Source organism: Mus musculus, chromosome 3 (assembly GCF_000001635.26).
Source record: "Mus musculus strain C57BL/6J chromosome 3, GRCm38.p6 C57BL/6J".
NCBI lineage: Eukaryota > Metazoa > Chordata > Mammalia > Rodentia > Muridae > Mus > Mus musculus.
In genome coordinates, this window is record NC_000069.6 from 159906140 (window position 1) to 159919888 (window position 13749).

The following is a 13749-nucleotide window of genomic DNA, read 5'->3' on the forward strand; positions in this document are numbered from 1 at the left end:
TTTGGTAAAAAGATAGAGGAAAATCTGAAGGAGTTAGGGGTGGAGAAAGGACATGATTAAAACATTGTATGAATTTCTCGAAGAATAAATAACAAAATAAAAGACAAGTCATATAGGAAAATAAAAATAAATTAAAAGAAGCTGTTTTACTTTGTTTCCAGCTGAAGGGGTAAGAACATGGCCCTGGTGTGCTGCATCTTCCTAATGCTCTTTCCCACGTGGTGGTATAGACAACCATGCCAACATGCCAGGAACCTGCACCTGTAACATCAAGCTAGAGTTCAGTGACTTAGCCTCTCTCCATGGATGTGATGGGCTCTGTGATTCTTTAAGTGGTCTTAAGATCACATAAAATTATTGTAGTTTTATGTAAGATTATAGTATGATCATTATTGCATAACAAATAAGAATAAAATAATTAACATATTTTACCATGAAAGGCACAGATGCTAGTGAGAATAGTGAGAATTTAGGTTCTTTCCATGTTATTTGTTTAATGAGATGTATAGAATATAGCATAAGGAGGCTACACAGTAAATCAAAACTCATTCACATACACGCAAGAAAATTAGTAAGTAAATTAAAAGTATATGTAAAGATACAAAGTATAGCAATTGATATGTAATGACTTGTGCTTTTTGCTGTTCTCATTTAATGGCATGTTATGAATATAAATTTAAATCTACTTTCTAATACTGCTTACTGGACATATGTAATATCTTCAATGTTTGAATAAAGACATTCAGAAAAATCTTTGATTTTGATCCTAATTAATACCTTGGCATAGAATGCCCATATTTAATAGTTTCAGTATATTTCTATAATTTTGAGGAGGAGTCAGAGGGTATATAAGGTCAGTACCTTCTATAACGATGAACACTTTTGGTAGACAAACTGCTTATTTGTATTTAGTTCTAAAAAGAAAAAAACACTAATGTATTTTCATCTTCAAAATTATAATTGGTTTTTCTTTAGGGAATCCACCAAAACGGAGGTTTCACTAAGGTATGGTTTGCTATGAAGACCTTCCTTACACCCAGCATCTTCATCATTATGGTGTGGTATTGGAGGAGGATCACCATGATGTCCCGACCTCCAGTGCTTCTGGAAAAGTAAGAACTGATTCAGATCATGTTTAAGAAATGCTAGCTTCCCATAATCTGCCATATTCCTATTTTGTGTGTGACAGCCAATGTGTGACTTCAGTTGATGAACTGATTAAGAGTCATCATGGAATCTTCTCCTTTCACATGTAAATCATTTGTAAGTCTTCAGATAGCTTGTTCCCACACCACTGTCTTTGCTGTTAATCCCCATCTTCAGCTTTCAGATATTTCTCTGTTCTACTCTCAACTGAATTCAAACCCTCCCCAACACAGGATGATTCTCCTATAAATATAGTCTTTTTCTTTCTCACATCAACAACTTCTTTTTTTGCTGTCTTATTTCCATAAATACTATATATGCATATGCTATGCCATGAGAAGATTCTTTTTTTCCACTTCCTTCTAAAATCAGCACACCATTTTCTATTTTTTACAAGAATCCTTTCCTCAAAAACTTGCCCAATAACCGCTCCAATTCTCTTTGACCTCCACTGTGTCATTACACAGGATCACCTCCACGGTCCAAATTTAATGGTGGGTTTCTAGTTTTTACCTTCCTTGACCCATAAGCAGCATTCTAGATAGCTAATATCCCCTTTCCTTCACACAGCCTTTTTCCTTTTTCTTTCTTTTCCTTTTTTTTTTTTCTTGTTATTATATGCTGACCATCACTTAGTCTCCATTACTGTTTTCCTTATATTTTTAGTCTCTTGCACTATTGAGCCAGGGCAGAGATTTTGGACTTCCCTTGTTTATTAGTTCTGCTTATTCCAAGGTAATCTCTAGAAGTTAAAAAATTATATACTCTGTTATAATTCTTATATTGCATATTTATTTTTAGCCTCTTCCAACTCCCAAACTCCAAACAAGCATCCTAGCTATTCTTCTCTTCATTGAAAAAAATGTTATATATATATGGCTCGCCTAAGTTTCCCCATATTAGTGAAAAGCAACTCCTCTCTTTTACTTGCTGGACTGGAAAGAAGGAAGCTACGCAATCAGTATTCTACTTGCTATTCACACTTCTATCCAATCTCCAGGAAGTCTTACCGTGTCCACTGCTACCACCCTAATCTGATCACCCACATCATTGCTCATCTGAGTTATGAGCAACCTCCCAACTGCTCCTCTTTCTTGCACTATTTTCTTCATTATAATTTATTCATCCAAAGGCTCTGTGCTCACTTTAAGTGTCAATAAGACCATTTCACTTCTCTGCTGAAAGTGCTCCATTAACTTTGCCTTGTCCCATAAATTCCACTGGATTTTTATCTCCTGTTCTCTGCAGAACCTGTGATGGTGCTCAAAAATTTCCATTCTACGCTTTCACCCCAGGGCCTTTGAACTTGTTCTTGTTATCTCAAGTAGTACTTCCCAGCTACCTTAATACCTCATTTACTCCTTTCCTTCAAGTCCTGTTTTAATGTTTCTTGTTACAGTGTTTTTCCCCTATTCACCCTATGTGAAATCACTCTCCATTCTTTCTCTTGATTTATCTTTCCTTATAACTTTAAAGTTAATATTTGTTGAGGGAATAAACGGTGTGATTCTATTATTTAAACTTGGATTGCTAGTCTCTTTTAAGATTAACTTTATGTAAGTTTCTTAATGAATTCATGCCTCTCTTATTTCTCTGCTCTCATGTCCTATCATTTCCTAACATGCGCTACATGTAGATCTGTAAATATTCCTGCTTTTTTCAAGCCTCTTTGCATCCCCGTAGACTCTGCTCTCTACCACATTTCACCTTTAGTTCCTCAATTCTTTATGCACTTAGTTTCTGTCTCTTTATTTGTTTTTCCCAATAAATGCAGTTCCCTGGGAAGAAACATTGGCCCTTCTCATATATGTATCTTTAGTCTTAACAGTATTCTTGGTATATGGTTTATGCCTTATAAGCATATGTATGCTTTGGATATGAAAAGTATTTAAATAAATGAGAATGGTTTTTTTAATAAAGAAGGAGCCATTAATAGTATGGTGGAGAAAAAGCAAAATAAGTAGCCAATTGAACTTATGTGTTATTGACATTTATTATTGAAACAAATATACTTACATAATTACGAGACATTAAGGATATTGTAATGACTAATGATGATTGGATCAGGAATCCAATGAAGAGGTAAGAGGGTACAGTTATCAAGCATATCTATTTTAGAAGGCAATAGAGTATGTATCTCTCAGGGGGCTACATTTAGATATGCAGGAGGTAGTGTGACATCATCTTTCTGCAATGCAAACTAGGACATTTTGCATTTCATGGTGGAAATTTACCATGAATGCTAAGAAATTGATCAATTGGCTAAACTCTGAACAAATAACATCTCAGTTCTCAAAATTGGCTTCAGAGTTTTAAAGTCTGCCATCCTGAGTAACCTGGCTCTTCTGGGTGTTTTCCCACCATCAGAGTCATCTTTGCCCTTGGGATTTCCATGACCTTTATCAATATCCCTGTGGAATGGTTTTCTATTGGATTTGACTGGACCTGGATGCTGTTATTTGGTGACATCCGACAGGGCATCTTCTATGCAATGCTTCTTTCTTTCTGGATCATCTTCTGTGGCGAGCACATGATGGTGAGAACTCCTGGGGGAGGAACATCTTTCTGTCCATAGCTGCTCTGAGAAGGTTGCTGAACTGAAGTCTGCCTGCTTCTGCCTCTCTTAGGCTCTGGGAAGGTCAAAGAAATTTTCACTAGTAACTTGCTGAGAGTTTTGAGACAAGTGCCCCCTAATCTCAGGCACTTTGTTTGTGAAATGTAGTGGAAATTCTTAATATAGAGAGGTTTTTGTTTCATTTTAGGAAAAAAAAATGTGATAATGTAATGAAAGAGAAACATACATAGTATATTTCTTGTCCTTTGACTTCCCTCTGCTTGCCCCAGCTAGCAGGCTAGCCATGAAAGAGTGTTGTCTTGGCATTTTCAGTCAGCAGCTTGACAAAATGACCTAGTGACCCCCATTACCCAAGAATACTGACCTCTTTGCATATCATCAAATTCTACTTTAAGATAGGCTGAGTTACCATGATAAAAATAAGAATGATGTCATCCTAAAATTGTGGGTAAGAAGCAGTTTTATCAGCAAGAATTTGTTTTCATGTTAGACTTCAGAGAAGGGGCTTTAAATTTTTTATTACATTTAGTCAGCTAAGTGTGTGTGTGTGTGTGTGTGTGGTAAGTCAAGGGTCAGTATCCTGGAGAGCTCTCCTTCTACTGTGTAGGTCCCAGGGACTGAACTCATATTGTCAGAATTGGTTGTAGCAGCTTTGACCCATTGAGCCATCTTGCTGCTACGGGGGCTATTTTTCAGTTCTATTATGATCTGATAATTAAAACCAAGTCTCTGAAGTTAGTTTTCCATGCAGGAGAACAGTGTAAGAAGATAAGAGTTTACTGACAGCTAAATTGTACCTGAGAGGCTCTTGTAACATGATGGCTCCTCCAGCAGAAATGCCCTGGAAATGAAATATGGACACCAGGGCCCTAACCAGGGTGATTTTTTTCCAGAATAAGGTGGTATAAGCTACCATTTCTGCCTAGAGGCTGATACATTTTTTTCACTGACCATCAAAAGGAATACTTTGTGTTGGACTGTTGGCAAAATCAGAAGGCTTATATAGGAGGATTTTTGAGTTTCAGACTAACCTGAGCTATATCCCAAGACACTCTGGAAATAGATGGTGGAGGTTGAAAAGTGTGCCTTGTGGTGATAAAGATAAGGAGATAAACTTGACATAATGAAGTACCTTAATGTTTTATTTCTGGAGATCATTTTACATAAACAAAAGTTTTTAGTTAAACAACAATTTATTTTGTGGGCCAAATTTTTCCTTAACATTCTCTGTCATCCTGCAGTGCATGTTCTTTCTTATTGACAGCCCCAGTGAATGGACTTTGTAATGAATGTTCTTCCTCAGTTGACATGAACATTCAAAGTTTTATCTCTTTTGCTTCTAATGCTGTGGTTTATCTAAGACACAATAGGTGGTTAGCTGATCACATATAGAATATTTTGCTCTTCTTCAACTTGTGTTTTTTTTTTTTTTTTTAGGATCAACATGAACGGAATCACATTGCAGGGTACTGGAAGCAAGTTGGACCAATTGCTGTTGGCTCCTTCTGCCTCTTCATATTTGACATGTGTGAAAGGTGAGCAGATATCAGCATCACTCCAGGATGAAATGTACCTTTCTATGTCTACTTCTATCTTTCTAGGAAGAATTTTGAAATGAAGCATGGTGGTTGGGGATTCATGGGATGGAATATTGGAGAGGTCAATATCCACAGATGACATATGGGACTAAGTCAAAGGTTTAGTCCTTTATATATGCAAAGTGCTTGCCATATTCTAAAGCTCTGCATCTCCTTATACTCTCTGAAGTTTATTTTCTAAATATAGTACACTCACACTCCTCCCATACTCACCATGTCTCACTTCATTGTTGCAACACTAAGAGAGGCTCTGTTCTGCCTTTGTGTTATCTCTTCATCTTGTTTGGTTTTGTTTTTATAGAGGAGTACAACTCACAAATCCTTTCTACAGTATCTGGACTACAGATGTTGGAACAGAACTGGCTGTATCCTTACTCAATTCATTCAAGGCTTCATTTTTCTCTCCCTATCTGCCTGGTCCCCATGATCATTTTCTGTGGCTCTGCTGATACTCTCTGTGTGAGCTCAGCCCTAACCCTAACCCTAACCCTAACCCTGATCCTCAGACTAATAGGATCAATTAGAGATAAATCATGAGAAGAATTACTATGTTTTCAGGCTGTGAAAGCACCCAAAGTGGGAGCTTTCAGGCTTTCCCTGTTACTAGAGTTTTAGATTCAGTTCAAATTTTCTGATCTTAAGTATACCCTAAATCATCTATTTTATAATGTGCAGCAGCTTCTTTTTGAGCTGTTGAGGCACCTTCTCACTCCTGTGGGAGAGCTAAAACATAGGTCACCTGTGTGGGAGAGTTCTACTGTAGAAACCTTGGGACCAAATTCACCATTGTAAAACTTCTGTGGGAAAATGGGGATCTGAGGTCACTTGTATGCAGGACTTCCATGGGAAAGTCAGATCTATGTGTAGAGCTTTGATAGTGGCTTCACTGGGTAATCACCTTTAGTTCCTGAGGCTCTGTGGGAATGAGACTAATGTAATTAGTTCTTGAATAATGCTGAGACTTCTAGTCGGTCCACATAATCACCATCTGCATAACTTCTGTGAAGAAAAAAAAAATGAGTTAACTCTTTAAGGGTGCTGGTTTTAAAGTCTAATAATTCTAAACACCATGTTTAATATTCTAAGAGAAGAAACCTCTTCCCTGGAGTGAGGGGGTGTGATGCTCTTCCTTAACAGCTAATGCCTTGACATGTACTCCTGAATATATGTTGTCTAGTAGTAATGTGTATGTCAGTTTCTTTGTGTCACAGAATTTTGTGAGCAAACAAAAATATATACTATCAATATCTTTAAGATGAAAGAGTTTAATTTTACCACCCATAATGGTAACTGTACTATAAGAACAGTTACAATGTTTAGTTCACCACTTTCATTTTATATATAGGATGAAGGGCAAGAGGAGCAAATACAATTTCAAGTCTTGCAGCAAATAACCATTTTCTCTTTATTCCAGGACACAGTTGGTCATAAGAAAGAAGGAAAAATTGCATTAAATTTACTTTATGAAAGATGGATATAGAGTTCACACCTATCAAAATATGGGGAAAATATAAGCAATTCTGGATACAATTGTTAGAACAGAGAGTAGCTGCAATCTGGTTATCTGCTATTCCTGACAATTCACACTCTCTCCTACATCTTGCTGATTCTCGCAGTATGGCCTCTAGTGGCAGGCTCAAAATGTCCTCAGTGGGTATACTATCTGTATCTACATTCCATGCCTTTATTCTATGTCCTTCCATCCTCTGCCAGGTCCCTTGCCTTTGTTGCTGAATTTGCACCCCCAGGGTAGCTCACTCATGTCTTATAAAAGTTCAAACACAGCACAATGGTTTCCAAACATGTTTACTTTTGTTTTCTAGTATTAGGAAGTATGATTAGTTATTTGTAGAATGGAACTCAAGCATCTTTATTTGGACTTTTTCAGTAATTTTAAAACTACTTCCCATTTAGTAACCTGTATCCACTATTCTAGTGCTTTTCAATTTATAACAAATTTGAATCTCCTCAAAATACAAAAAAAAAAAAAAAAAAAAAAAAAAAACTTGAAAAACAGGTTCTGCTTTGCTAGCTCTAAGAGGAACCCATTTGTGAAAATAGACTACAGTTTTTCTTTTTTTCTTGAACTAGAATAGTTTGAATGTTTCATTCTATGAATTTTTGTCAGAAAACCCCTAACAGTGGTATCAGAATACCAGACTTTAATAGTAGTGCCTTCCTCAAAACCGCTTGAACATTTGGAGACAAAGTTGAATGTTGCCAACACAGCTGAGAAGAGTGCTGTACCCTCTTAGCACAGGTTCTTGGTGAACTTAACCTTTCCTTCACTGTACACTTTCAGATGGCTTTCATCATTGTGGCAGGTATCTGCCTCTGCCTCTATTTCCTGTTTCTGTGCTTCATGGTATTTCAGGTATTTAGAAACATCAGTGGGAAGCAGTCTAGCCTCCCAGCCATGAGCAAAGTCCGGAGGCTGCACTATGAGGTAAGCACCTATCTTGACTTATTCTAGAGCTAATGCTCATAATCTCCAGCTTTCCAGACTTGAAAAAAATCAATAACTGATGTGGGGGGGGGGGGTATGTGTGTGTGTGTGCATATCACACCATAAGTGCTGAGGTCAAATGACAGCTGTGTGGGTTCAGCTCTCTACTTATGGATTCAAGGGGTTAAATTATTAAATTCAGGTTGCTAAGTATGAGTGGCAAATACCTTTATCCTCTGAGCAAACTTTCTGACCCATGCTTCCCAGACTCTAGTAGTTCACAATCTCTAAAATAGCTAGTGGCTACTTGTATAGAGTTCAATAATCTGCTTATAGGCCACATCCCTTACTCAAGATAAACACCTAGCCTCCTCCAATCTCTAATACAGGTGACACATTGATTAGGTTCATTGTGTAAATGGCTTGCTATGTAAAAGAGAGGAAAAACTGCAGAATCAGGGGATTCTGCATAGCCAATCTGCACAGAAAATACCCTAATCAGTAAACATCAATCCTGAATTTTTTGTATTTATTTATTTATTTATTTATTTATTTATGGAAACCAAAGTACTTTATCAAGTTTGTATGTTTTCAGAGCTGGAGTGACAAGTGAGAAAATTCAACCAAATTGGTTTCACTTTTATTAATATGCACCACATACACAACTGGAGAAGAATTTTATTACAACTGTAGGTAACTTGCATTTGGTAACTTTGAACCTTCATGGATAATTATATAACCTGATTATAGTGAAATTGACAGCCTCATGACCTGTTGTGAATGTAATTGCCTAGGCTCCAACATCACTGTTTCATGAGAGATAAAAACATATGAAGTATTTTGTTCAAAACTTTCCTCAGTCACATTTACCTCTGCAAGAAGGGTATTAATATGTGAAATCATTTTACTATCATTCTTAGATATTTGGTTTTTCAGATTTTTATATATACACACACACACATACATATGTGGAGAGAAAGAGAGGGAGAAATGAAAATGTATTAAAACGCTCTTCCTATCTTTCCTAATAGGGTCTGATCTTCAGGTTCAAGTTCCTCATGCTTATCACCTTGGCTTGTGCTGCCATGACTGTTATCTTCTTCATCGTTAGTCAGGTGAGTGGATCCTACTTAAGGCTTCTCAAGAGACTATTCCTGTAGCACAGGAGATTTTGCAGAGCTGCTGAGGACAAAAGTAAAGAGACTTTTTGGTTTTTTTTGCTAACCAAGCCTTGTTTGTTTAGACCATTCTAACATGGGACTTTCCATAGACTGGTAACATAGACTGGCTTTGCCCTTCCAGCTCTACCTTGTAGAAAGTTACTAAATAAAACCTGTAGCCATATGGAAGGGACATTTCACTTAAAAGAGTAAAAATTTCAATCCCTGTGGCAAAAAAAAGCTTGACAATCATGTGGTTAATTTGGTTTTAGGTCCTTACCTAGCATTAATAAAGGTCTTTTTACAGATTTTTAGCCAATCTGTGTGGTAATTACATTGCTAACTAAATATGAACATAACTCAAGTCTCATTGAGAGAATCTTACCTTTATACTGACTACTTCTAAAACTTAAATTATAATGTACATTAAAATCTCAGTAATGATGATTATAATTTTTAAATATTGATTACTTTGAAAAATTGAAAAAGTCTATCTAAAATCTGATTATTATGCACATGTTAGTCATTTGGGTTTCACAAAGTTCTTCTGAGATAAGGCAAGGACTGTTAGCCCTGTTTGGGAAAATATTAACTCCATGGCTTCTGGATGTTTCCATATACTCTGTTTTCCAGAAATGTATTAATTTAAATGGGTTATTTAACACTTCTTGGGTTCAATCTTTTTAAAATATGTAATAGTACCATATATAGAAGTAATATTGCCAAGTATTTAGTAGAATCCCTGGCATGACATAAGAATGAACAGCTACAGCTGGGCATGGTGGTGCACGCCTTTAATCCCAGCACATGGGAGGCAGAGGCAGGCGGATTTCTGAGTTCGAGGCCAGCCTAGTCTATAAGGTGAGTTCCAGGACAGCCAGGGCTATACAGAGAAATCCTGTCTCAAAAACAAAAACAAACAAACAAACAAACAAAAACAAACCAAAAATGTACGCATTCTCAAAATGCGTACTAGTTGGATACTAGAACTCAATCATTCTGGATCTTTTGCTGGGTTTCTACCATTGCTATACTTGGACAGCATGGAGCAGCATCCTGGCAAAGCCATAAGAGAAGACAGTTTCATCCTTTCATCTGCTAACAATTTCCCTTTAGCCCATGAACTCTACATGGATTCTTTTGGCAATCTAGAAAAACTGTTTCACTTCTCAGAATGCTTTTTTTTTTTTCCTAATATGGAAAGCTTCATGAATTTGCATGTCATCTTTACGCAGGGGCCATGCTAATCTTCTCTGTATCGTTCCAATTTTAGTATATGTGCTGCCAAAGCGAGCACCAGAATGCTTCTAAATAAGTAAAATAAAATATTTTAGATTTCAAAGAGAATCATATATACATGCATTCAACACACACACACATTACAGATAACTTAACTTAGACTTATTATAAAAATGTCTTTAGCACTTAATTGGGATACACATATGATTTGTCGATAATGCTAATATCATCAATATTTGTTTTGGACATTCATAACTAAAGGAAGTACCAACTTAAATTTAAAAATGAAAATTAAAAAATAAATAAATAATTTTTAAAAAGAAAATGAAAATAAGGATACTTTTATTTCTGCTCAGTTCTGATCCCTTTAATTCCACACAAGGGACTACAAGTTTTGAGCCTCCTCTGTTGGCTATATAGACTGGGCTGTATTGAGTTTCTGGCTCTATTCAGGGTTGACTACATGTATAAATTCATAAAACAACATACCTACATTTGTTTACACATTTTTTTACCTTATGGAGCACATGTGTGAGAGGAGTCAGTTTCCTCCTTCCACCAGGGATAAAGCTCAGATCATCAGCTTCAGTGGCAAATATCTTTTATCAGCTGAGCAATCTCTCTAGCTAATGGATACACCTTTAACTCAATACACCCATATTCAAGCAGAGGGATTAGGTTAGACTTCACTCCACTTTTGGCTAGTTTCCTCATGTCACCATTATGTTTCCTGGTTCTCCAGCCACTTAGCAATATGCTGTTCTTAAGCAGCCTACTGAATTCCCTATTTTGAGAACAGGAATCACCCATTCAGAAGTGGAGTCTTCAGTAAGATGGACCATGCTGTCTGGGATATGAACGGGAAGAGCACTTCCATTCTTCAGGCCTGCCTCTGCCCTTTTACAAAACTGGAGTCTTCAAGTACCGACTTTCAGGCCACTGCCTTTCCCACTGAATTAATTCTGCAAAAATCATTTCACCTAAATTCTAAAGGGATTAATTCCTAAGATGACTGTGCCTTGCTGAATTTAATCTTGTACATGTTTAACTGTTGCACATTTTAAAGTGATGGAAACTATCTTACAACAGAATTTGCAGCTTTTCTTTGGAGAGAAAGATTAATTTACCATTGCTCCAGTATTGGGCTCTAGCCTGCTTTTATATTAGCTGCAATAGTCTGGTGGGTGGATTTCAACTCTAAGGGGATATGATGTCTTTGAATTCCATTAGTACCACACATTCCTCCTGCTGCTTTTTCTTTTTTTTCCTCTCTTAAAAAGGTTTATTTATAGATAGCTAAAACATTTTCCTGCATAACTGTGTCCCGGGTACTGTTAATATAGTCATCAGAGGATTTATTTTCTAATATCATTTTGGAATGTCAGAGCAATAAGCTTACTTGAAAGAAAATCTATTGGGTAACTTTTTAAAATGGATCTCAGCCTTAGGTAAAAGGCGTGTTTTTAAAACTCCTTGTTATACTTGTTGGGAGAGCTTCCATTTACACCTCATGAAATATATGTGGGGAATCTTGCCAGGATATTGAAACTCTGAGGCCAGGAATGAAAGGCATATAGGAAACTGTTGGAATGTAAGCTTAGGCTTTGTAGCTTGGGCTGGGATTTGGTCTTTAATGCCTGCTATTTTAATGGTCTGAGTCACAGCAATGAAGAAATGCTATTGTAGAGTCTAGTCTTTCAGCCCCTTTCTTTCTAGAAGAGAGAAGTGTTCAGTTTAGAAGTGGTGTTGGTAAAGAGCAGAAGTACAGTGCAAGAGAGATGTTCAGAGACCTTCACTGAAGGAGCTCCCAGAGGACTGATATGTAGATCAAGATATACATGATAAATACCCAGAGAGCCTGTTCCCAAGTTCTTTTTTGGCTTACACAAATATAAGCAAACGTTTCCTGTAAGATGTGTTGGGAGTTTGGAAATGTTTTCAATAGATTGCTGGTTGTCAAAACTACTGGGTATAAAGAGATTTGACCTCACTTGGCTGCAGGATATATATTAGCTCCTATACAGAAGAGAGTTATTGGAATGTAAAATCAGGAAAAAAAAAATGAGTGTATAAAGGGTAACATGGTTGGTATTGTAAATACTTGAGTTTTCTCTTTGAAAGTTAAAATAGGAAATAGCTACCTTTATAACTTACTATTGTATGAACTTGAATCTACAAGGCCTGCTCTTTTGAGGTTACTCATTTTGGTTTGTGTTAGTGGGATTGTGCTCAGAGTTCAGCATCTCTAAAGCACGAGTAATTTAGAAAACAAAGTGGAAAATACAAGCCAGTTTCTGAACTCTGGGATTACAATATCTGCATAATATATTTATGTAGTTTACCTCTCTGCCCACCAGGAAATAAGCATTTACAGATATAAGTTGATGGGTATTTAAGTGTATTCTAAACCATGTGTATATCCTAGAACCAATAGAAGGGAACCAAATTTGTTTTGGGGGGGGGTTGTTTGTTTGTTTGTTTGGGTGGGTGGATTTTTTGTTTGTTGGTTTTTTGTTTTTTGTTTTTCGAGACAGGGTTTCTCTGTAAAGCCCCGGCTGTCCTGGAACTCACTTTGTAGACCAGGCTGGCCTCGAACTCAGAAATCCGCCTGCCTCTGCCTCCCATGTGCTGGGATTAAAGGCGTGCACCACCATGCCCCAGCTGTTATTTTCTTAGACAGGTTCAGCTCTTATGTATTCTTTATCATCATGGAATATATATATATATATATATATATATATATATATATATATATATATATATATATATATATGAAGAGAATCATGAAAGAGATACTCTATCCATATATTACTTATAATAAATTGTATATTATTGTGTTTAGGATATGCAGGGCATGTGTGGTTTTATTGCCGCACCCCACCCCAGATTTGAACACATAGACTTGTGTATATATACTAATTAAACAGTGGCCACTGAAGTAAGCTTCCATGGTAGTTGTTCAATCTGCTTTTTTTAGAGACTAACCCTGCTTAAGATAATGTCTTATCTTTGTGTTGTACAGTCACTAAGAAGACCTTCTGGAGTTGAACCCATGACTATGACTTTCTAGTTAAGCAATCTTGCACAAGATACCTTTGTGCACTTCAGTTTATCCATAAATTGAATAGAAATACTGTCTCCTGTCTTGGTTGTTTTTCTATTGCTGTGTTAAGATACCATGACCAAGGCAATTTTTAGATAAAACATTTTATTGGCGGGGGGGGGGGGGGGTGATAGTTTCAGAGGATGAGTCCATGGTCAACATGGCAGGGACCATGGCAACAAGCAGGAAGGCTTAGCACTGGAACAGTAGTTGAGAGGATACATCCTGATTTACAAGCATAAAGCAGAGAGAGGGATAACTGGGCATAGTGTGAGCTTTTGAAACCTCCAACCCCCTGTGACACTCTTCCCAACAAAACCACACCTCCTAATCCTTCCTAAACAGTTCTACCAACTAGGAACCAAGTGTTCAAATATATGAGCCTATAGGGACCATTCTTATTCAAACCACTACACCTTTCTACCTCATAGAATAGTGTAGATACTAAATGATATCTTTCATATGAAGTGAATGAATGTTAC

At 36.8% G+C, this 13749-nt stretch overlaps 1 protein-coding gene and 1 non-coding gene across 4 annotated transcripts in view; one reads left to right on the plus strand and one right to left on the minus strand.

Annotated features, from left to right (window-relative positions):
* The window catches only part of Wls (wntless WNT ligand secretion mediator), a 99017-nt gene that overhangs the window by 66490 nt on the left and 18778 nt on the right, over positions 1-13749 (plus strand). For all 3 annotated transcript variants that reach the window (NM_001356350.1, NM_001356349.1, NM_026582.5), the window contains 6 exons: positions 976-1112; positions 3514-3682; positions 5159-5256; positions 5621-5684; positions 7622-7765; positions 8797-8880. In NM_001356350.1, the coding sequence (NP_001343279.1) occupies positions 976-1112; positions 3514-3682; positions 5159-5256; positions 5621-5684; positions 7622-7765; positions 8797-8880 (696 nt within the window). The remainder of the gene's footprint in view (positions 1-975; positions 1113-3513; positions 3683-5158; positions 5257-5620; positions 5685-7621; positions 7766-8796; positions 8881-13749) is intronic.
* Positions 10116-10222, minus strand: Gm23941. Its single transcript, XR_003954720.1, has one exon. It is a non-coding gene; the product is annotated as a U6 spliceosomal RNA (small nuclear RNA).